General features: G+C 39.9%; 1 protein-coding gene across 1 annotated transcript in view; it reads right to left on the reverse strand.

Moving 5' to 3' along the window:
• Window positions 1-362: 362 nt before the first annotated feature.
• The window catches only part of LOC133140778 (selenocysteine insertion sequence-binding protein 2-like), a 60,182-nt gene continuing 36,549 nt past the window's right edge, over window positions 363-23,995 (reverse strand). The window contains exons 10-13 of the mRNA XM_061260979.1: window positions 16,468-16,688; window positions 9,434-9,588; window positions 3,258-3,423; window positions 363-718 (exon numbers count right to left, since the gene is read on the reverse strand). Of these exons, the coding sequence (XP_061116963.1) occupies window positions 642-718; window positions 3,258-3,423; window positions 9,434-9,588; window positions 16,468-16,688 (619 nt within the window). The 3' untranslated portion in view covers window positions 363-641. The remainder of the gene's footprint in view (window positions 719-3,257; window positions 3,424-9,433; window positions 9,589-16,467; window positions 16,689-23,995) is intronic.

Below are 23,995 nucleotides of genomic sequence, written 5' to 3' on the forward strand. Positions count from 1 at the left end.
TTCAGGGTGAGTTTGGTTAGCATGAGAGGGCAGAAATGGAAATGGGCAAGGAGAAAGTATTCAAGGAGAAGTATTTCTTCAGACAGAGAGTGGTCAATGTGTGGAATAGCATGCCAGAAACTCTACAGTGTTAGATAGTATTTAGCTTTTAGGCAAACTAAGCAGTATTTACACTTCGGATCAATAGTACTAATAAACTTTTTCAGTGAAGATCTATTAAGATGGCTATTTAAGTGATAATAAATCAATAGAAGAGCAGATACACCTAAGCAGCCATCTACCCAATAGGTCATGTTTAGATCGCTAGAAAAATCAAATTCTTTGAACTGTAGTTGGAGTTTGGCAAAGTGTTCACATACATGTCAATATCATGGTAGTTTAATACAAATTAAGATGCAATGATTAGGAATGGGTACATTTGTCCACAGAAAATATGCACTTGGATCACAAAATTGGCACAATTGTATTTATTATTACAAACATGGTCCCAGATTCTAGCATATAGATGATTGGTTTGGACTTGGAAGAAAAAACACTTTTCAGTTATGTTGGATAAAATAGCAAGCTTCTCTCTGCATATCTGATTTGACATTGAGCCAAAAAAAAGGACAGGAAAATAAAACTTTTTATACACTTTATAATTATTCAACAACTTCCCTCCTCTTCATCCATCTGCATTCCGGACAGTCCATGTCAAGCATCTTCTTCCAGATCTTAACTGCAAACAAAAAAAAGTACATACTCAATTATTTATCATTGAAATAATATCAACATAAAGGTTTTAATTCAAAACATCAGCTAATATTTGCACATACGTATTTTAAAAGTGGAAGTGGGCGAGACTGAAAAAGGTTGTTCAAAATGGCCGTTAAAAACTAATTTTTGTGTTGCAAGTTGGCAAGAAATGCTGGATCTTCCTCATCCAGAGACTTTGGCCCATTCTGAAATTAGGCCTTGCATACCCCTTTCATTTGGATAAATAAAGAAAATGCAGAGAGCTTTCATTGTTGGTGCAAAATTTTCAACCAGTTGAGAATGTTCTCCTTGTAGAGTGCTACACCAGGATAACTACTCCCCTTATCCATCCCGTATAACTCAGACCCACAGTTTGCACCACTGGCTTACAGGCAAGTCAATGCAAATATCTGACTCACGTTAGGTTCACTTAAATTAGACTGCCTTTTAAGAACTAATCAGACAATTTCTAGTTATATTCATTTAGCTAGGTAGCTAGTCTGCTTTCATAAGTTGACGTTATTGATAATATTAGCTGACTAGTTTGCTTTCACAAGTACATTATAATTGTGCTTTTATCTGAACTTGGCTAGCTAGCAAAACATTTTTTTTGATAAGTCAGCTATCGATAGTTGATATACTAAGTTAGCTAGCTTGTGAAAATTCAATCTGCCAAGATGAGCGCGTAGCATGGAGGTAGCTATGGTAACAAACAACGTGCAGATAGTGGGGGCACATCACCGCTAATTGACAGTTTGGATGAACTTTTACAGTGGGAAATTTAGGCTTACAAAAATACTATTCAAAATAAATGTAAAGGTACAATAGGTAAATTCCGAGAGGAATTGCAACAACAAACAACCTCAAACCACAACACTGTTTATGCTTCCCACAGTCTATGAATATAATGCGTAATATAAAGTGTATACAGTTCAGTGTTCTCGTGTTTTGGAAAGCTGACAGTGACAAATGCAACAGAGCCTGCAAACCTTTTCCAGGAAGAAAAGGTGACGTTTGACTTTGGTGTGCTACACAACAGAATTTATATTTTTTTGTCTTTTTGAAGTTTTCACTTTAGCTAACCAACTATATTGTGAGCAAGCAAGTTCTTTGGATACATAACTAGCTGGCAATATAACTAAGATATGATAGTCTACCACGAACAATGCAACTGTAACTTAAATGCCTGTCCTACAAGAAACAAACAAAAACGGATGGTATGACTTCTGTTGAAAAGAAGCAGTTTGCTAGCAAGGCAAGAGAGGGCAGGACAGGGCAGGTTAAGCTGATGACTAGCTTCGTCAGTTGAGAGAAAGTAAACTGACCTCACTTTAACTTTCAGATTTGCAAAAGCAATATGCTGTTCACAGCGGGTGACATTTTCAAAGAAATTGCTAAAAAAGTTGACCCGAAATCGTCAGCAGGCTCCACAGCAGTGCTAGCACTGTAGCCAGAAACACAGAAAAACCAGCTGTCAGCCTAACTAGCGTAGGGGAAGCCACTTTTTGCATGAAAGCACTGACTGTATGGGTAAGACCCATTTATTGATTTTCCAAAGATTTGTGGATATCAAGGCCAAAGAAATTAAGGCTGAGTTTAAATTACAGAAAAGTAGTGCTGACCATCAAGGCCATCACTGACATTTTGATTGTTTGATTGATTGATTGTGTTGAGAATTATCCAACCAAAAAGCTAGTCGGTTTTACATCAGATGGTGCCACTGTGATGCCCGGACGAAACCAGCAGAGAGAGGGCAATGTCGCAGCTAAGTGTATGACACACACAGACAGGCACTAGAGATGTCTACAGATGCAGAAAAAGAAATACCAGTCTTTGTAGAGGACACTATAAAAGCTACATTGTCACATTTAGTGGCCCAGCTAGAAAGAAGGAGTTCTCCTGCATCTGTGCTTTAAATGGTGAACAATACAGCCACTTAGTCGCTTCCAAAAAAATGTGGTGGCTGAGCCTTGCAGCCTGTGTAGAGCATTAAGTGGAAATGTGAGCCAGCCTTGTACAATATTTTGAGAGTACGACAAATGGGAGCGAGGGTTATGTTCGCTATCGAGAAAGTTGCGGTACATTAGGTGACGTGCTGCAGAATCCCAAAATCATTCTGTACTTACCGTTTAACTGGATTTTGCCACTACTGGCTAGAATTAACAAGACCCTAGAGAAGGAGAACGTGAGTTTGTACTCTGCCTATAATAACATCCAGAAACACGTGTGTAATTCTGAGCTATATTTGTAGCCGAGTTTGTGCTGAAAACTAAAATATTAAAAATATGCATTTTGAGTTCATCCTACATATTTGTTTTGGTCACAAGCTTTAGGTTTCACTGTAATCCCTGACATTTTATTTTGCTTAATTTCTCTTCATAGCTACAGAAGTCCATGCTTGAAGAGTAATGTTTTGATATTTAGATTTTTCTTAGCTTTGAACATGGTGTGAGAATGTTGTTCATGTGACAGCCCTATGAGATACTTTCAAGAGAGATCAGGCCCTCGTAAACTGTACTTACTGTATTCTGGTTCTTCATTTTCTAATGGACTAACTGTTGTGTCAAGGCTATGTTCATCAACAGGAATTTTCTTCTCTTCTTCAGCTGAGTTTTCCAAGTTTGCAATCATCACTTCATAAGCCTTCCTGGCTTGGGATGAAAGCTCAATCATATTATGATAATGGTCCTGTAAAACAAGAATAAAGACATGAAGGAAAAAGGGATTGTAATAGCTTTGTTAGTCAAAGTATTTATGGATCGTTCTCAATCATGTGACAATTTCCTTGATGATGATGTGTTGGAGGACAAGCTGCCATAAAGTATAGCAACCCATTAATTTTAGTGGTAAAACACAGGGGGTCAAACTAAGCTTAGGTGTCATGGCATCCATTAAAAAACATCATGATGGTGCCCAGTCAATATCAGTTTTCATATAAAGGTTGGATGGTTGGACGATTGACTTGTAACAGGAGAAAACAAAGATCTAAGGGGGGCGGGCATCACTGCTGCTGCAACCCTCTGCGTGGTAACGGTAACACCATGGCATTTTGCGACTTGATAATCAACAGTGTTCCCCAAAACTGTAAGTAGTAGGCCAAAGAGAAAAAGTAGCCAGCCAGGGGGGTTCAGATGGCATTGATGCAATTTGGAGGCTTCTGGTGCCATAAGTCATCAAATGCAAGTCCGAGTCAAGTCTCAAGTCTGACCTAGAGTCCAAGTCAAGTCTCAAGTCTCTGAGCTAGAATCTGAGTCAAATCTCAAGTCTCCAGAATGGTGCAGCCGAAACAACAGTATGGCTATAGAAATCACGATTCCTATGCTGATTGAAAATATAGAAACCAGAAGTGTAGAAGACATATTTTGTATATGACATCAAGTGTGTGACAACTGAAGAAGCAGTATTATCAGGGGAACACAGATAAAGATTTATTTATTCATTTATTTATTCATATATCAATGAAGTACCAGGCCTGAGCAAACGTTTTGGCAAAGCCTCTCAAGATGGCTGGAGAAAGGCTTCCCAAAACCTAAGGTCTGGTGTGGTAGGTAATAAATAAGATAAAATAAATAACCATACTATTTTTTAAGAACTGTGTGACTCAAGTGACATAATGTAAACATTACCATGGGCTGCAATATAAGATGATGGTCAATAACAAAATATGGGCCTGTTACATGGACACAGATTAAGATTAATCGTGGACTAAATGCAGTTTTGTATGGATAATCTCCAATTACATTTAGTCTAGGACTAAGGCTTAATCTGCATCTGCGACTCAAGAATAATAATTATAACTTTATTTGTAAACAAAGTTACAATGTGTTGAAATTTGAATCACATTTCAGTATTGGTTTATTAATATACGTGTACCTTTTCATACTTAAATGAACCTTTAAGATGTTAAGCATTTACTTTAATCATTTAAAAAAATCTAATGAGGCCAGATATTGTTTATGCAAGAAATCGGGAGCTATGATTTTGGGACTACATCTACATTATGCTATAGAAAAACCTTGAATCCTAAGGAATGCCATTGCACTATTGCATAGCAAAATTTAACATTTAAAAACCGCATACAACTACAGTACATGACAAACTTGGGTTCTATGGTTGCTTTTAATGTTAACGTCAATTACAAGTTCTCTCGAAAATAAGTGGAATGTCCACTGTTATGGAAAAATGCCCTTTTTAACATTTCACAGGTGAGCATCGTCTGATGAAACAGATCCCAGTAAAAACAACAATAGCTATACTTGAGTTTAACTTTCGTATTTATTTGCAAAGAAATAACAGAAAGTGAGAAAGCTTACTGGCTTTCTGATTTGAATCAGACACAGTAAGACTCTTATACACACTTTTCCAGAAGGTGGGGCTTTACCAAACAACCATGCAACTAGTACATAATGTCACCTAACAAGACATTCAAAATCACTCACTGTCCTGCTTGCATATTGATCTTAAAGACCATACTGAAAGGTTTTTTTTTAAATAGTGCAACCTTGATCAGGGTCCAGATCAAAATAGTTTTAACCGTTTTAACGTTACTGTACCTTATGCTTGTGGTTCTCTTGCTTGCATAGCTTTTCAAGATCAAATCAGATTTTAAATGCAAGCCAACATCGCTACAACTTGGCAGTCAACAAAATAAGAAAATATGCACTTTTGTTATTCTGATTAACGGTGACACGAACATCATACTGAGTTTTGGCCAACACAACAGTTTAGCCAAGTCATGTTAACGCAACAGTGAACAGCAGTGGGATCAGCTCCAGTGCTGGTTAACTGACTTACCTTTCCGTATTAATTTTCAAATTGTTGAAATTTGACATGGTTGCTCCCGCATCTTTTATTTTAATTCTCCACATTTTGTCAGTTGCAATCATTTTGTTTGGCTCGATGAGCCTGAATCATTTAAACTCAAAGGCCACAACATGTGGAACTGTAATCGTAGCAAGCTATGCTGCAAGAAATACAGCGTAGGGTGTTGCTATGGTTGCTACTAAAAGGTGCACGGTGTGGTGCGTAAAATGGCGTTGGGTGTGTTTTAACTGAGGAATGTCTTTCATATAAATAATAGAAAAATAATAATTGGCTGTGAAATTATTAACTTCGTCATTTTCATGACTCTTGTTGTTCACAATTCTTATTGACAAGTCTGAGTCGAGTCTGAAGTCATTTTTGGACGAGTCTGGAGTCCGTGTATGTGCGACTCGCTGACTCAAGTCCCCATCTCTGTCTGGTGCATTTTAATATGTTAAATGAACCAAATTTTTTATTCTTGTATTTTTGTATTTTGTTAAGTTCAAATATACTGACATCACATAAAATGCTATCTTGTAGTGCCATTAACCAGAATTTATTTCAGAATAAGAAAAAATGTTAATGATAACTCTTTACTTGAATAAACACTGAGCCACTGAAGTAGTTTGTGAACGAATAGCCGAATGAGCCATCGAACAAGTGAGCCAAAAGAGCCATTGAACGACTGAACGATCGAGTGAGCCAAAAGAGCCATTGAACGACTGAACAATCGAGTGAGCCAAAAGATCCATTGAACGACTGAACAATCGAGTGAGCCAAAAGATCCATTGAACGACGGAATGATCAAGTGAGCCAAAAGATCCATTGTTTGTCACCTCCTTTGTTAACTCCTGTCTGTCCTCTGGCTGCTTTCCCTCATCATTCAAGAGGGCCTACATCACCCCACTCCTAAAGAAACCCACTCTAGACCCCTCCTGCATTCAAAACTACCGTCCGGTATCTCTCCTTCCTTTTCTATCCAAATCCATTGAACAAGCTGCCTCCAACCAACTCTCTTCCTTCCTCTCGCAGAATAACCTGCTGGACCCCCACCAGTCCGGCTTCAAACCTGGCCACTCGACGGAGACCGCACTCCTCTCCGTCAATGAGTCCCTTCAGGCTGCACGAGCAACCTCCCTCTCCTCTGTCCTGATCCTTCTTGACCTCTCTGCAGCGTTTGACACAGTCAACCACTCCATCCTCTTTGCCTCCCTGGCATCTACAGGGATTTGTGGCACAGCCTTAGAGTGGATTAAATCTCATCTCTCTGGCCGGTCCTCCCAGGTGTCCTGGGCTGGAAGAGTGTCAACCCCTCGCTCCCTAACCCTAACCCTAACCCTAACCCCTTGTTAAAGGAGTCCCCCAGGGCTCAGTCCTCGGACTCCTCCTCTTCTCCATTTATACAAGATCCCTTGGCCCCATTATCTCTGCTCATGGCATCTCATATCATTGTTATGCCGATGACACTCTCCTTCCCCCCATCAGACACACAGGTCTCTACCCGTATCTCCGCCTGCCTGAGAGACATCCAGAGCTGGATGGGCAACCACCATCTAAAGCTCAACCCAGGTAAAACCGAGGTAATCTTCATCCCTGCTCTAACCTCTCCCTTCTCCGATTTTTCCATCTCACTAGGGTATATCACAGTGACCTCATCCCCTAGTGCAAGAAACCTTGGAGTGGTGATGGACAACAGGCTGTCCTTCTCCGAGAACATCGCTACGGTGACCTGGGCATGCAGGTTCTTCCTGTACAACATCCGGAGAATCTGACCCTTTCTCACCACCTACTCCACTCAGCTCCTTGTTCAAGCAATGGTCCTGTCCCGCCTGGACTATTGCAATTCTCTGCTGGCTGGCCTTCCAGCATCTGCCATCAGACCCCTACAACTGATCCAGAATGCTGCAGCCCATCTCCCCTGCCCCTCCTTTCTGATATCCCTATCCTTGTCTAACCCCCCCCCCCCCCCCCAAAAAAAAAAAAAAAACTTCTGATGACAACTATGCTTAGAACAGCATTTCCTGTGTATTTTGCTAGTTTCTGGATGTGATGCTCTGACTTATGGTAGAACCTATGCACTTGTAAGTCGCTTTGGATTAAAAGCGTCTGCCAAATGACTAAAATGTAAATGTAAATGTAGTATTCAATGTTCCCAGACATTCAACATGTCACCCCCCTGCTCAGCAACCTCCACTGGCTGCCTGTTATGGCTCGCATCAAATTTAAAACTTTGGTGCTCGCATACCAGGCAGTTAAGGGATCACCCCCTGTATATATTCAAGACCTATATACCAACAAGACCCCTCCGTTCTGCCACTTCGTGCCGTCTGGCGCCTCCCCCTCGCCACACCTGCACTTCACGCTCACGAATGCTGTCTGTCCTGGTCCCACGGTGGTGGAATGACCTCCCAGTGGATGTCAGAACGGCAGAGTCTCTGACCTCCTTCAAGCGCAGACTGAAGACTCATCTCTTCAGGCGACACCTTTCCCTCCCTAACTCACCACCATGATTAGCCTTATATATGCCATAGACTGTAATGGCACTTATGTATAGATTGCATAGATATTGTTACTTATTGTTAGATATCGTTTTTTTTTGTATTAGCTGTTGTATTGTTGTACTCAGGGTATTCTAGTTGCCAACTGTGGTATGCTAGTTTGGAAGTTGATTGTACTCTTCAAGGGTTCTGATTATCTGTATGTTTACACTAGGACTTATGCCAGTTGAGCCATAAGGTGTAATGTGAATGCCATCAGCGCATTCCGTGACCAGCTGAATAGTTAGGATATCACAGATAATATTTAGCGAAATAATTTTGTCTTTTAATTTTCTGTAATATACTGCTCAGCTAGGCTATGCAATAAAAGTGATGAATGGTTTTGCAAAGACCACAGCGTACATCGTGTCATTTGACTTTTGTAGGTAGTATATTTTAAATGTAGCTAGCTATGTGTAGGCTGCAATAATATATTTCAGATGTTGTGAAGCTTTGGAAGATTAAAAAAAAACTTTTATTAATAGCTGATGTATTATTTTGGCTACAAAGCAGATGGCTTTTGTGCAGTGTCATCCATACTGCAAAGCACAACGAAGCAGATATTCACAATGTATTGACCAGCTGCCCGCATAGCTCGTGACGCCAGACCGTATCTGTGCCGGGCCAGATCTGATCACTTACTCTTTGGGTGCAATCCAAGTTTTAGTTTTATTTTCCTTTGAAAAAAAAGTTTTATATTTTCCATTGAAAATCCAGTTTTATGAAACCGATAGTTCCGGTCCGGGATGTTGATTGGGCAATACTGTATTCCGTGCTAAAATACATGATAAGCCTAAAAGCTATGACCCAATTCACCTGTTTGTGTATAACGGGACTGTAGTGACTGTCAATATCAAGAAGCATGCATTTCTGAAAATATCCAATGAAAAATACAGCTAAGATGTTAATACATCTAAGGACACAGTTGCTAACATTGTTAACTAGCTGATACCAGAAGTAACATTAGCTCTGTCATTAGGATTAGCTTAAAGAGTGAACATTGTTAGCTAGCTGATATCGCAAGTAACATTAGCCCTGTCATTAGAATTAGCTAGTTCGAGTGATCTTTTTTGTCGCTTCTATGACAATACATTCTGCTGTTTGTATCCAGGCAAATCAGAAATGGTTGCCTGGCCCCCAGTCATTCACACACAACGCAGGTTTGCATATGCATATATAAAAATATACGTTTAAAAAAAAATTGGTGTGCTGCTCACATTGCTTGATGTACAAAGTTTTCACAATGGAGGAAGAACAGTTTTTCTTTTTCTTTTTTAACCATGATTGCCTTTCAACATAAGGGAACCTTCTGAATTTCCAAATACATTTTTATATGTCTTTATAGCAAGCAACCCCACCTGTGCGCCATCGTAGTTGAAGATGCCAACCAGGCTAACAGGCACTGCCTTGTTTACACAGCGTCCCAGGGCCTTCCGGGAGAGGGCAAAGACAAAGGGGACACACTGCTCCTGACAGGTGTCAATGATGGTATGGAGCGCTTCGTCCAAACCACCTGTTTAGAAGATAAACATAACCCAATGCTCAACCCCAAATACTTGTAAAGCGACAAACAATACTAAATTAAGCCACCATCAAAATAGCAACAATTATATTCAATATAAACATGTTCAGTTAAATGCAAAAGTATTTGGACAATGACACAAGTTTTGTTGTTTTGGCTCTGTACACCAGAACATTGGGTTTGAAATGAAACAATAAATATGAGATGAAATTGAGTAAGACTGCCAGCTGTAATTTTAGGCCTTCATATTGGGTGATTGGTGTAGGAATGATATGACATAGTCCTGCCATTTTAGAGGAGCAAAATAATGGGACAGTAAAGAACCATTGGAATAGCTATTTAAAGTGGTTCTGTGTTTCATTTGGTGCCTCTGCCCCAGAGATCTGCCTGGCAGTGGCAGATTTTTGTTTAGTAATTACTTGTGGTTCGCACAACCACCACCAGGTGGCATATGTTAGCATAGTAATCCACAGCGGTCTGATGCATTTCAGATAGTGTGGTGGAAGCAGTTCCAAATGAGAAGCTTGCATTATGATGAAAAAGCTGAAAAGTATTGCCACAGGGACATTTGAATCATGGTTATGTTTTGATTTTATTTATACACAACTCACCATTTTGAAATTATAAACTACCATCTGTTTCTAAATATAGCTTCAGCTGGTCAAAGCATGCTGAGTATGGAGCTGGGGGGTATATTATAAAGTGAGATTACAGGGTTAGCGAGCTAACCGAAGCGCATAACCCTGGGTTTTCTGGGCCTATATTTTATATACGACGCTAACTCAGTTAGCCAGATTAGATTTCTGATGTTTTGGAAAAAAGTCGGTTTCATAAAGGGATTTCACAATTTAGACAAGCTTCTTGCTGGGACAACAGTGTCTTAAGCACAAACCTGCAAAACCCTACGTTCAGGTTAAGTTAGGATGATAACATGTAAGTAGCCTATATAAAACACCTGGGGAAATCACAGTCAGACAGCAGAAATTAGTTCAGCTGTTTGTAAGCAAGCTTCTTGTCGAAAAATAAGCCATCTTTGTAAGAGGAGCATTGAGAAGACCTTTTAATGTAATCTTTATGAGCACCTCTGATTTAGTCATGAGGAAATCATTTACCTCCTGCGATTAATGGTGCAAAGTGGAGCAAACCCCGCAGATACTGTATTGTGCTCTCGGACAGGCACAAGCATATTTTTAAATGTTAACAGTATTGCATCGCTTTTTAATTTATATTATGCTTTTCACATGAGTACGAGTACTTCATGTAATCTCTATGATTTAGGTGAGGAATGTCATGTCTGCAGCCTATATTTTTGAAACAAATCAAAATGCAGGAGGAAGCAACTTTGAATAAGATAAAGACACAATAAAGAGAACAAAGTGACATCACCTCCGCTGAGTGCAGTGCCAGAAGAAAATTTCCTGAATTAATTTCCCCAACAGGATTTAAACAACCTGCGATTATAGGGAGCATGTCTTTAGTATGCTACACTTATGATTGACATCACGTTCCATGATAACAAACCACAAATGGAAAAAAAGATAAGTATCATTATTTCTTTTTACAATATTAGCCTATTACACATTGTTTGGAGAATGCGGTTGTGTAATTGTTTGCTCATAAGAGGGTAGGATTTGGGGAATCGATGGTTTTAGACAGTTTTAGACCATGCCAGTGGAACGTGCATATTGGTTTGTTTGTATCTGCAATGTGGATGAAAAAAACCTTTATTTTTCTCTAACTTACAAGAAGTCAGGGTATGGTTTTCACTCTACTACTACATTATTCGTTAAGTATGGGAAAAATGCGTTGATTAAAATATCCCCAAACAATAATGACAAACCTTTGAAGTTTAAATTGTTTAAAAATAAAAATAAAATTCTCAAAGGTAGAATATCCATTCACTTCATCCGTATTTCAGTGAATATAAACAATAACGCTAAACATGCTTGCTCATGTACAGTATTTTCATATTTTCAAGGTTCACCGAATTCATTCACAATTCCTTTCTCCCACAAAAATCTACCCAGCAAAAAAAAAAATTCCCTGTCCGGTCACCAAATTCCAGTTAATATTTGGGTAATTGAAGTGTCCCATGATAATAGTCTCACCTCCCTGGCAAGCTTGTTTTATATTTTTAAAGAGAATTGCATTCACCCTACTATCTGAAGCTGGCGGTGGATAGCACTCTTCCACATCTTACTCCCCAATAAGCTTAATCCAAATATCCTCACTAATGTTGGTCAATTCCTGGAAACTGGAAAGTTTATATCCCTCTATATTATATTCATCCCCATCTTCATCTCCAAGCCATGTCTCGGTTATCCCTACATAGCCCCCACGAGTAATAACGGCCTCAAGTTCCAAAAAACATTTCAGTTTGTTGCCACGATTACTTTTCCCTGAAAAGATTTTGTTATTGCTCTCACCATTACATGCAGCCTTTGCCTTTTCCGTCTGGGCAGTCTCTACCTCCCAGCCCATTACACTCTCTATCCTCCACGCCCCCCCAGGTCCCTAGTTTAAATAATCCAGTGCTCCCCTAAGCATACTCGGCAGTCTGTACCTCCCTGCCCATTACACTCTCTATCCTCCACGCCCCCCCCCAAGGTCCCTAGTTTAAATAATCCAGTGCTCCCCTAAGCATACTCAGCAGTCTGTACCTCCCTGCCCATTACACTCTCTATCCTCCACGCCCCCCCAGGTCCCTAGTTTAAATAATCCAGTGCTCTCCTAAGCATACTCAGTGTTTAGTTGCAGCCCGTCACGCTTGTACAGCTCACCCCTGTTCCAAAAGGAGTCCCAATGCCCCATCAACCTGTACCCCTCTCTCTTACAAAAATGTCGTAGCCACGTGTTAAACCTCCAGATAAAGGTCTGCTAGCAGCAGAAAACCGGAGAGATAAAAACACCTCTTTACTATAAGCTTAGCTAGCTAACTTACTGTTATATATAAGATATGCAATGCAATAAGAATGCAATATTTGTATTGCATTCTTTTCCAAGACAAAAAATGCTTGGTTAAATTCAGCATAATCTGCATGAATGTATAAATCAGCAAATTAACAATTAAGATTTAACAATACTGACTGTAATGTTTACCTATTTAATATTATTTGTGTTGTATTCATATATGTATGTAGATTCGATCATAAGAAAAATCATCTGTGGGCTAGAATTGACAGATCTGGGGCAGCGCTCTGTTCAATCAGTTGGCTCTACCCAAAACAGGAAATAGGTCAAACCTTTGTGGAGCCAATAAAATGGTTTCACACAAAACATATAATGTATTATTAAAATTTTAAAATTCAATTAAACAGTCAAAAATCTAAAATGCTAAGGACACTACCTAAATCTATGCCCATGCACTACCACATTATCTGTGTAGCCTATTAATAGGCTATTGTAAAGACATATTGATACACTCACAAATTTATGATACCAATAAAGAAATATTATCCAACACAATGGCTAGGTCATAATGCTGTCACAAGGTAAAAAAATATTTAAACTCTCAGTTTTGCAATCAACGTTTGCAAAAAAGACTACATGGACTGCATACTGGTACTGCTGAGTTTTCAGCTTGCACAGCATGCTGCCAAATGGTGGACGGTAACATTATTTTCAACCCCGTCTGACACATTGAATTATGATCTCTTCTCGTGGAGTCACTGGCACCATGGGGTCATGACAGCTGGAGAAGAGTGCTCACATTTGCCACCTGGTGGTGGTTGTGCGAAAAACAATCTTGAATCTTGAAGTAATCTTGTTACAAATGACAAGATTACTTGTTACAAATGACAAAGCCTGGCAAAAAAAATAGAAGAGAAGTCAACTGGGAATTTCATTAATGGTGATACTTAAATTGCGATAATGATTAAAATCAGCATGACAACAAATATTTTCACAGCTAAAAAAGAGCAACGGTTTTTTCCCCAAATACAAATTATATCTCCAGACCAGAGCTAAGTATTTCTCTGTATATTGCGAGTCACCCCAAAATGCAATGTGGTTGCCCCCTACAGTCGGAACCTCGCAAGTATTTTTTCCCGGCCGGCAGAATTCTTGCCACCGAGGCAAAATGTCAAATGAAACAGGAAACCTAAACATGGAATCATTCAGCCGTGAGGTTGAAGCCGAGCGCAGCTCCCCCCCAATTCAAGCATGCCTAGCATTATTAGCTAAGGCTATCTATTACGACCAATACAAAATTAACAATATAAAAAATATGACGCAAATAACTGAAATGTTACATGCAGTAATACGTACATATTCGCCATGTTCACATTATCCTTGAGATCAGACTTCCTCATCTGCTTCTGAGTCACTCCCCCAAATCCATGTGAGCATGGCTAGAATTGGCTTTATCAATGCAAAGTCAGCATGAAAAGAAATAACCGTATGAAAGGAGAAATTACGACACGCATGCCTGTATATTAGTGTGTAACATTATAGATGACTGCATAAATCTGCAGTGAAAAACATTCTAGGGGTTACTCTTACCTCCAGTTGCCGTTCAAATTTTACAAACCATACATCATTGTAAGCTTTATTCTGTCCGCAACTAGGTAACTGATTTTGCAATCAAACAAATGAACTGAAGAAATATAACCATGGAGTAAATAGCAACTGGGGTGTGATGTGTGGGTTTGTTTAAGGCCTACCCTGGCTTACCATTTGCGTGTTTGTTTTATGAATCTTGAAAGGCACATCTACAGTGCCCTGCATCATGTTTGGGACAAAGACCCATTATGTCTTGATTTGCCACAATAGTAGAATTGGAATCACAATTAACATGTGCACACTTTCAGATTTTATTAAAAGGTATTTTTATACATTTTGTTTATACATAGTCCATTTTAGGGCACCATAATGTTTGGGACACAAGCTTCACAGGTGTTTGTAATTACCCAGGTGTGTTTAATTTCTTCTTTCTATCACCGATTATTGCTGTCAACTTGAGGACCAAAGTTGTGACAATGAAAGCCAAAGAAGCTATTAAGAGACTGAGAAACAAGAATAAAATGATATGAGACATCGGCCAGACCATAGGCTTATGAAAATTGACTGTTGGGAAGAGGGCACTGGTGAGCTTACTTATTGCAAAGGGACTGGCAGGCCAAGGAAGACCTCAGAAGACCTCAGATGAAAGTGGAATTCTCTCCATAATAAAGAAAAATCCCCAAACACCTCTCTGACAGATCAGAAACACTGTCCAGGAGTGAGGAGCGGATTTGTAAAAGGCCACTGTCTGCAGAAGACTACTGTACAGAGGCTACATGCAAGATGCAAACCACTAGTTGGCCAGGTTACAGTTTGCGAAGAAGTAGAGCAACCACGGTTCTGGAAAAAGGTGAAGTACAGTGAAGAGAAGGAACTGCCCAAGATCCAAAGCATACCACGTCATCTGTGCAACACGGTGGTGGGGGTGTTATGGCCTGGGCATGGCTGCCGAAGGTACTGGCTCGTCTTCATTGATGATATAACTGCTGATGGTAGTACCAAAATTAATTCTGAAGTTAGACGCATCCAATCTGCTCAAGTTCAAGCAAATGCCTAAAAACTAATTGGCCGGCGGTTCATTCTACAGCAAGACAATAATCCAAAATATACTGCTAATACAACAAAGTCGTTTTTCAAAGCTAAAGAATTGTCAATTCTTGAGTGACCAAGTTAATCACCCGATCTGAACAAAATTGAACATGCCTTTCATATGCTGAAAAAAAAACTTATGGGGACTAGCCCCCGAAACAAGAGGGATGAAATACACACCTGGCAAAGGATCCCAGACTTTAAGCAGTCATTGCATGCAAAGGATATGCAACAAAATACTAAACAAATGGGGGGGACTATGTATAAACACTGCTGCAATCTCTACATGGTGAAACATAAATGTATAACAATGCTCTCTATTAAAATCTGACAATGTGCACTTTAACCACATGTGATTTTTTTATAACACATCTCAATTTGTGGCAAATACATAAATGATGGGTCTTTGTCCCAAGCGTTATGGATGGCACTGTATATGTGTAAAAGCAATAATATGATTGTAAGATATTGATTTCTCTTGTTTATTTTGCTATTCAGTGAGCAGATTTTTTCACCGCTGTATTAGAATACCTTCGGTTCAGTGGGTACACTAGTTGTAGAGGAGACTGGGCAGGGGGTGCTTGTTAACTGGCTGAACTACTCAAAAATGGTTGCTCTTTGAAGCCCCGCATTTGATGTAAATAATTGTTGCTTCCTCTCATAGCTTGGTTTCAAGAGCACCGAAGTTCGCAATCAAACAGTTCATAAACCTAGAACAGAGAAATGTAAATGGGGTCATACCAGCTTCATACCAGCTCAAGACCATTAATGAGCACTAGTGAGTATTTTTATTCCAACTGTTATTTAGCAGCTAATGGCAGATATCATTGTCAAGAACAAACTGGTTCATCAGTAGAAGAGTGAACAATATCTTCCCCAACCCGGTGAAAGTAAGGTGAAAAACAAACGTAACCCTGTTAAAAAGGTGCATAATAATTAATAGTTTGATGTTTTACGGTTTATGCATAATTTACAATTGTACAAAACCAAAGATACTTGAATTATACTCCCAAAAACCATTTGTAATGTTTTGCAGAAATTCACTGAAGCAGATGCTGGCAGCTGATTCCATCTTCTGTTGTTGTACATAGCAACAGAATCTTTTCAAAAATGTGTTTTCTGTTTACTCAGTTTCCCTTTGTCTAATATTACATTTTGTCTCAAGATCTGAAACCATTCAGTTTGAGAAATATGCAATAATAGAGGAAATCAGGAAGGGAGCAAATACTTTAACAGCACTGTATATTATCTAGCCAATTTGGAAATGCAATGGAACATTACCTTTGGACTGTACACGTTCACAGTTTGGGGAAATAATGACACATTTGATCTTCCTCAGTTTGAGATGTTTCAGAACCTCCCGCAGGCCCATGACCAACCGCCGTTTCATTCTGGCCTTCATGGGATCCTTCTGATACAGGCGATCCTGGAACCGGACCAACTCTTTCAGCAGGATGGTCACACATTCATCCACATCTTTGCTCAGCATTTGGCTGCAGTAGCTGACAGGGTGAACAACACAAGACAGAGAATCACAGGTCATTAGAGATGAGAATCAGTAATGATATTCAACATCATTATAAATATCTAGAGGAGTGCTGAAAAATTAACAATTACAATAACAATTGGTTCATTACATGTTATTTGGCTGATGCTTTTATCCAAAATGACTTACAGTTGATAAGACTAAGGAGACAATGTGGGGTTTAGGGCCAAACAGCTGTACAGCATTTTTTTAGTTCTAGTTTTTAAATGCAGTTCCAAAAAAAATAAGAATAGCAATAACTACAATGACCATGATCCATTGAGACAACAGACATGCAAGTGAGTTTTAAACAACTTCGAAAAGAGAACCCAGTACTCAATATTGGAGCTTGTCAGGTTGATAATAGTTTTTTCAAAAAAACTCTATTTCTAGAACTGATTCAAATCTAATTAAGCCTCAACATTTAAGAAGGACTGTTTTGGAATCACTTCCAGTTACCCTGTTAGTGGCCGAGCACTCTGAACGTCTCACTCACATTTGACTTTAAAAATAGTACGTACGTAACTGTACGTAAACTGTAAAATATATTTAGGAGCATGTGTGAATAAACATGTTGTATATACACATCAATGTTTTCTAACATTACACCTTTAAGAACTAACTTTACTTTCTTCCCCACAGTGCATGTAACCTACAGTAGCTAAAGGAAATTGCGAGAGCGAGAAAGCAGACAAACAATTAAATTAAATATTCTTTATTTTCCAAAGAAGGAGAATACAGAGGCCCTAGGCCCTAGTGTTGGCATTTCAGGCTGCTAAGGGGGCTGCCCCACCTTACATACAATCCTTAATAAGGGGTGACATGGCTCAGGCAGTAAGAGCAGTCATCTGGCAGTCGGAGGGTTGCCCGTTTGATCCCCCGCCTGGGCTGTGTCGAAGTGTCCTTGAGCAAGACACCTAACCCCCAAATGCTCCTGACGAGCTGGTCGGCGCATTGCATGGCAGTTGGTGTGTGTGTGTATGAATGGGTGAATGAGAAGCATCAATTGTACAGCGCTTTGGATAAAGGCGCTATATAAATGCCAACCATTTACCATTTAATCACTCCCTACTCCCCAGATAGACCACTCCGGTCTGCCAGCTCTGGTCGCCTTATGGTTCCCTCACTATGAGCACCTGGCGGTCGAGCTGCACGCCTGTTTTCCGTTCTGGTTCCTCAGTGGTGGAATGACTTGCCTACCACTGTCAGGACAGCAGAATCCCTCCCGCTATTTCGACGCAGACTAAAAACACACCTTTTCAAACTGCACCTTAGTCCTACCTCCTGATTTCCCCCACCCTCCCCCTTTCCGATATCCCTATCCCTCTTGTCTAACCAAAAAAATAAAAAATAATAAAATTGAATTGCACTTATGATGACTATGTTTAGAACAGCACTTCATGTGCATTTTACTAGTTATGGATGAGTATGAATGACTAAAATGTAAAATGTGTACTTATACTTGTGTGCCAAGATTGGAAGATTAGCCCGCTAATACAGCTCTGCCACAAGCAGTGAGTGAGAATGGCTAGTTGTCAAAGTCAATTAATAAATAGGAAATACTTGCGAGGGTGCATCTCAAAATTAGAATAAATAATAATGTTTTCCATAATTTAATTCAGAAAGTGAAACTTTCATATATTCTAGATTAATTACACAAAGTGAAATATTTCAAGCCTTTTTGTGTTTTAATCTTGATGATTACGGTTTACAGCTCATGATAATCAAAAATCCAGTATCTCAATATTAGAATATTACATGAGACCAATCAAAAAAAGGATTTATAATGGCGACTTTCTGAAAAGTATGTTAATTTAAGCACTCAATTCTCTTTTTGCACGAATTACTGCATCAATGCGACGTGGCATGGAGGCAATCAGCCTGTGGCACTGCTGAGGTGTTGTGGAAGCCTAGGTTGCTTTGATAGCGGCCTTCATCTCGTCTGTATTGTTGGGTCTGGTGTCTCTCATCTTCCTCTTGACAATCAAAAAAAGGATTTATAATGGCGACTTTCTGAAAAGTATGTTAATTCATTAGGTCAGGTCAGACGAGTTGGCTGGCCAATCAAGCACAGTAATACCATGGTCAGCAAACCAATTACTAGTAGTTGTGGCACTGTGGGCAGGTGCTGAAGGTATCTCCATAAAGTTTGTCAGCAGATGGAAGCATGAAGTACCTAAAATCTCCTGGTAGATGGCTACGTTGACTCTGGACTTGATAAAACACAGTGGACCAACACCAGCAGATAACATGGCACCCCAAATCATCACTGACTGTGGAAACATCACACTTGGATTATGTGCCTCCCCACTCTTCCTCCAGACTCTGGGACCTTGATTTCCAAATGAATTGCAAAATTTACTTTCATCTGAAATTTAATCTGGTTCAGGAGTGGCTTGACACTTGGAATACGACACTTTCCTGGACAGGTCTGTGCGTGGTGGCTCTTGATGCACTGACTCCAGCCTCAGTCCACTCCTTGTGAAGCTCCCTCAAATTCTTGAATCCGCTCAAGGCTGCTGTCATCCCTGTTTCCTACCGCACCTTTTCCTACCACACTTTTCCCTTCCAGTCAACTTTCCATGAATATGCTTTGAACAGCTCTGTGAACAGCCAGCCCCTTTCAGCAATGACCTTCTGTGGCTTACCCTCCTTGTGGAGGGTGTCAACGAGTGTCTTCTGGACAACTGTAAAGTCAGCAGTCTTCCCCATGATTGCCTGATCAAGTGCGTGCATACATGAAAATACTTTTCAGAAGGTCAACATTTCTGTATTATAAATCCTTTTTTTAATTGGTCTTCTGTTATATTCTAATATTTTGAGATAATGGATTTTAAAAAAAAGGCTTGAAATATTTGACTTTATGTGTAATGAATGTAGAAAATAGGAAAGTTTCACTTTTTAATTTAAATTTTTACGGAAAAAAATTAACTTTTCCAAGATATTCTAATTTTTTGAGATGCACCTTTATACGTCATCAGTCAAGTATAGCTAGTTAAGTTGACAACAATTATTTGTTATCTGTCAGGTAACCCATATTTCCAATAATTTATCATTGCTCGCAAAGCTATGTTAGGCCCGCGTGCTCATTATCATTGAAAACTTCACAACACTGTACCATTGTCATTGATCTCCCCCTAGCCCAGGGGTCGGCAACCCTGGTCCTGGAGAGCCGCAGGGTGTGCTGGCTTTTGTCGTTAGTCAGCACTTAATTGATCGATTAAAGCAGTGGATTACACAGTTAACTCGCCTCACCTGGTTTCTTGGGTGTGAATCAGTTGCTGGTATTAAGGCGAAAACAAAAACCAGCACACCCTGCGGCTCTCCAGGACCAGGGTTGCCGACCCCTGCCAAAAATAGAGAGTATCTACACTGTTTCGTGTAGTTTTATAACAATATTGTAAATGGAAGGATAACATTTTAAATAAAGCTTCCCTCATTTGGTGACAATATGAAAATATTTGTTAGTGCAATATTACCACTGTAAAACTCGTACAAATGAAATGATTTTACCACCACATTGTGTTGCATTTTGTGTATGAAACAAATGAACAAATAGTTTATTATTTATTAGGCTATATTTTCAATACAATGTCTGCAGGGCTCACAGTGTGCAATTTCTGGAGGTAAATACGCAAATCCAGCGTTATGGATGTGACATTTGGACACAAAATGACAGACAAAATCCCTCAGAAAAATGACTTCTTACATGATTAAAAATATGAATGCATATTATGGTTCAGAATATCAGTTTTAAGATTGAGAAAACCAACTGAAATTGTTTTGAAAATTTTCAAGATGGCTGCCAAATAGCATTGCTTTCAATGATAATGGGACTACTAAATACATTTTGAAGCATTTTCCTGTTGTTAACCTACATTTCATCAGATTTCAAAATGGTCACAATCGACTGTTTGGGATATTTTTAAGAAGTAATCGCAAACTAGTAGGTGAAGGAAGACAACTGATCAATTCTCATCATAATAAAGTCCCCAAATACCTGTCTGACAGATCAGAAACACTCTTCAGGAGGCATGCACAAATAGGTCAGTGACTATGGTGCACAGAAGACTTCACAAAAAGAACTACAGAGGCTACACTGCAAGTTACCACTAACCAGAACCACAAGTTGGCTGCAAAAACAGGATGGCCAGGTTACAGTTTGCTAAGTGCATAAAATAACATGCAGGGTTCTAGAAAAAGGTCTTGTGGACAGATGAGACCAAGGTTGACTTGTATCAGAGTGATGGCAAGGGCAAACTGTGAAGATGAAAAGGAACCAAAACCCCCCACCCACCCTCTGAAACAAGGTGGTGGGGGTATCATGGTTTCGGCATGTACTGCTGCCACAGGTACAGGCTCACGTGTCTTCATTGATGGTGTAGTTGCTAAATTAATCCTCTTATCAGCCTCAACAGTGCAAGTATTTGGACAGTGGTACAATTTCTGTTCTTTTTACTCCGTACTCCAGCACATTGGATTTGAAATTTGACAATGAATATAAGGTTGAAGTACAGACTGACATCTTTCATTTGAATGGTATTTACAGACATATCGGGTGATTAATGTAGGAATGACTTCTCTTTTTACGCAGTCCCACCATTTTAGGGGACCAAAAGTAATTGGACCGTTGGCTTCTCCACTGTTTGTGATTAGTCAGGTGTATTCATATGCTGCATAGTGCAGGTATAAGAAAGCTTTTAGTATCTAGTCTTGATTCCTGGCTTTTGATAGCCTTCAGAGCCAACATGAGGACCAGAGATGAGCCAATTATAGTCAAGGAAAATGTGGCAAAAAATGTGAAAATGTGGCAAAAACAGTCAGAGATATACGTCAAACAATATGCTTACTGCAATAAATTGCTACCAACATCATCAAGTGTTAATGTAGTCTGGGGTACTGTGGAGGCAGGCTTGTGGTCAACGTAAGAGTGTAGTGATTTTCTGGGGCACTAAGTGCTCCAACAGGGAGCTTGGTCAGATATTTAAAATCAAAGTATCTCTGGCTTGTTGCTCAGAGCTTTCCAGTGATTACCTTGTTGCAACCAGTTCCAAACACCAAGTTGGCTCACTATGTTCCGAACAGTGCAACTTTCATGATGAATAAATAAAAAAATTACTTCCAGATCAATTTAGTCTAATTCCTTCTGTTTTCATAAAAACTTGGTACAAATCACATACCCGATCCATTTCAGCATGCAGTGACATGGTAATGGTGATCCACTGTAACATTGTGGTGGGGAAGCTGTAGCTAAGGAGAGACTACGGCAGGTTTATATGGCTCAGCATGCATAACAGAATAGGTGTTCAGACCATCGTGAGCTCACACGGTCTTCCCAACACAGGGACGCAGCTATTTGTTGTTTTCTCAAGAAATATTGGACCAATTCAGTGCTTTAGTGTCAATATGCAACCATAATCATAAACCACGAGACATTCCATCCTCAGGAGAAACACTACCATTGTACAGACGCTAACTTCTGGTGGAAGCGGTCGCTTCCCCGTGTTCTGTTCGGAACATGATTAGTTTACGTTATGCTAATACAAATAACCCACAGCACCCCAAAGAATGTGGCATAGCCTACAATTTCATAATCTTTGTTATAGGTCACACACTGCCTTTCAACTGTTATGCCTCCCGCCGTGCCTACATTATGCACCTTGTTGATACTCTCAGACCGGCGTCCTGCCACCCACATCTCCAGACCCTCCAAAGCAGAGGCTGATGGGGCAGTTTTTACACCTAGGTTTACACCTACGCTCTGATCTTCTAGTTTCGCATCAAATTAAAAAACGAAAAATGAGATCTGCATGAAAATACGCCATTTACCGCATTGCGTCACAAATTCTTGAACCCTTTTGACTTCAGGCCTAATCCTGGTGCCTTCTGAAAGGCAAGAAGTTACTGTAGGTATAACTGTCCTGTTTACATCTTCTATCCCTTGCTCGGGAATCAAATCACGCGCCTCCGCACGCCGTTTGCGCTCGATCAACCAGTCGACCGCATCACAGTTCTCTGATATTTTCAGCGTCTCCTCGATTTGTGCGCTGGATGCGAACTGTGCTCTCAGTGCTGAGGAGCTTATCTCCATGTTTGTTTGACTGGATTCTGTTGCTCCTTTTAGGCTTAGACGCACCAAAGCACTTTCAGAGCCGTGGCTTAATGATTCCATTCGTTCTCTCAGAGAAAGTGGAAAAAGGATAAACTCCATGTCTCTCTAGAAATCCTGCGTAGTTGCCTATCAGACTACCAGAGAGCTGTTAAAACTGCCAAAACAGAGTATATATCTACCTTAGTCTCCAAAAACACCCACAAGCCTCGGGTTCTTTTTAATGTTTTTAATTCCCTTATTAACCCCCGTGACGTATCCCCCATCATATCTTCACCCACACTCTGTGAAAATTTTCTTAAATTTTTCATTGAGAAGGTCTCTACTCTTAGGCTAGCCCACACGAGTGTTAACACATTGAGTGTTACCATTGACCCTGCTCCATCTCTGTGCTCTGCCATTTTTGACCAGTTTGAGCCTATATCCCTCCCTTCGCTCTCAGATATAATTAAGCATCTGCGGCCTACATATTGCCCCTCAGACAGCATCCCCTCTCGTCTTCTCAAAGAAGTTTTTGATTCAGTCGATGCTAGCGTATTATTGCTAATCAATACCTGTCTCAGTTCAGGATGTGTCCCAGCTGCATTCAAACATGCTGTAGTGCAACCACTGCTCAAAAAGAAAAATCTTGACCCCTCGGTTCTCTCTAACTTTAGGCCTATCTCCAAGTTACCTTTTTTGTCTAAAGTATTGGAGAAAGCAGTTTTTATTCAGTTAGAATCATTTTTAGATAAAAATGACATCTGTGAAAAGTTTCAGTCTGGTTTTAAACCTCGGCACAGTACTGAAACTGCCCTTTTACGAGTTTTTAATGATCTGATAATAACTACAGACTCTGGTGAGCCTGCTATCCTGGTGCTCTTAGACTTGACAGCGGCATTTGACACCGTGAATCATGAGATTTTTTTATCTCGCCTTGAACACTGTGTGGGTATTAAGGGGGCTGCCTTGGAGTGGTTTCGGTCGTACCTATTGGACAGGAGTTTCTCTGTCCATGTGGGAGATTACTCCTCAGATACAGCCCCACTCACTTGTGGAGTCCCCCAGGGCTCTATTCTAGGTCCTATTTTATTTTCTTTATATATGCTGCCCCTGGGGTCAATTTTCAGGAAGCATAACCTTTCTTTCCATTGCTATGCTGATGATGTACAGATTTACTTACCTGTAAAATCTCA

This window comes from Conger conger, chromosome 11 (assembly GCF_963514075.1).
Source record: "Conger conger chromosome 11, fConCon1.1, whole genome shotgun sequence".
NCBI lineage: Eukaryota > Metazoa > Chordata > Actinopteri > Anguilliformes > Congridae > Conger > Conger conger.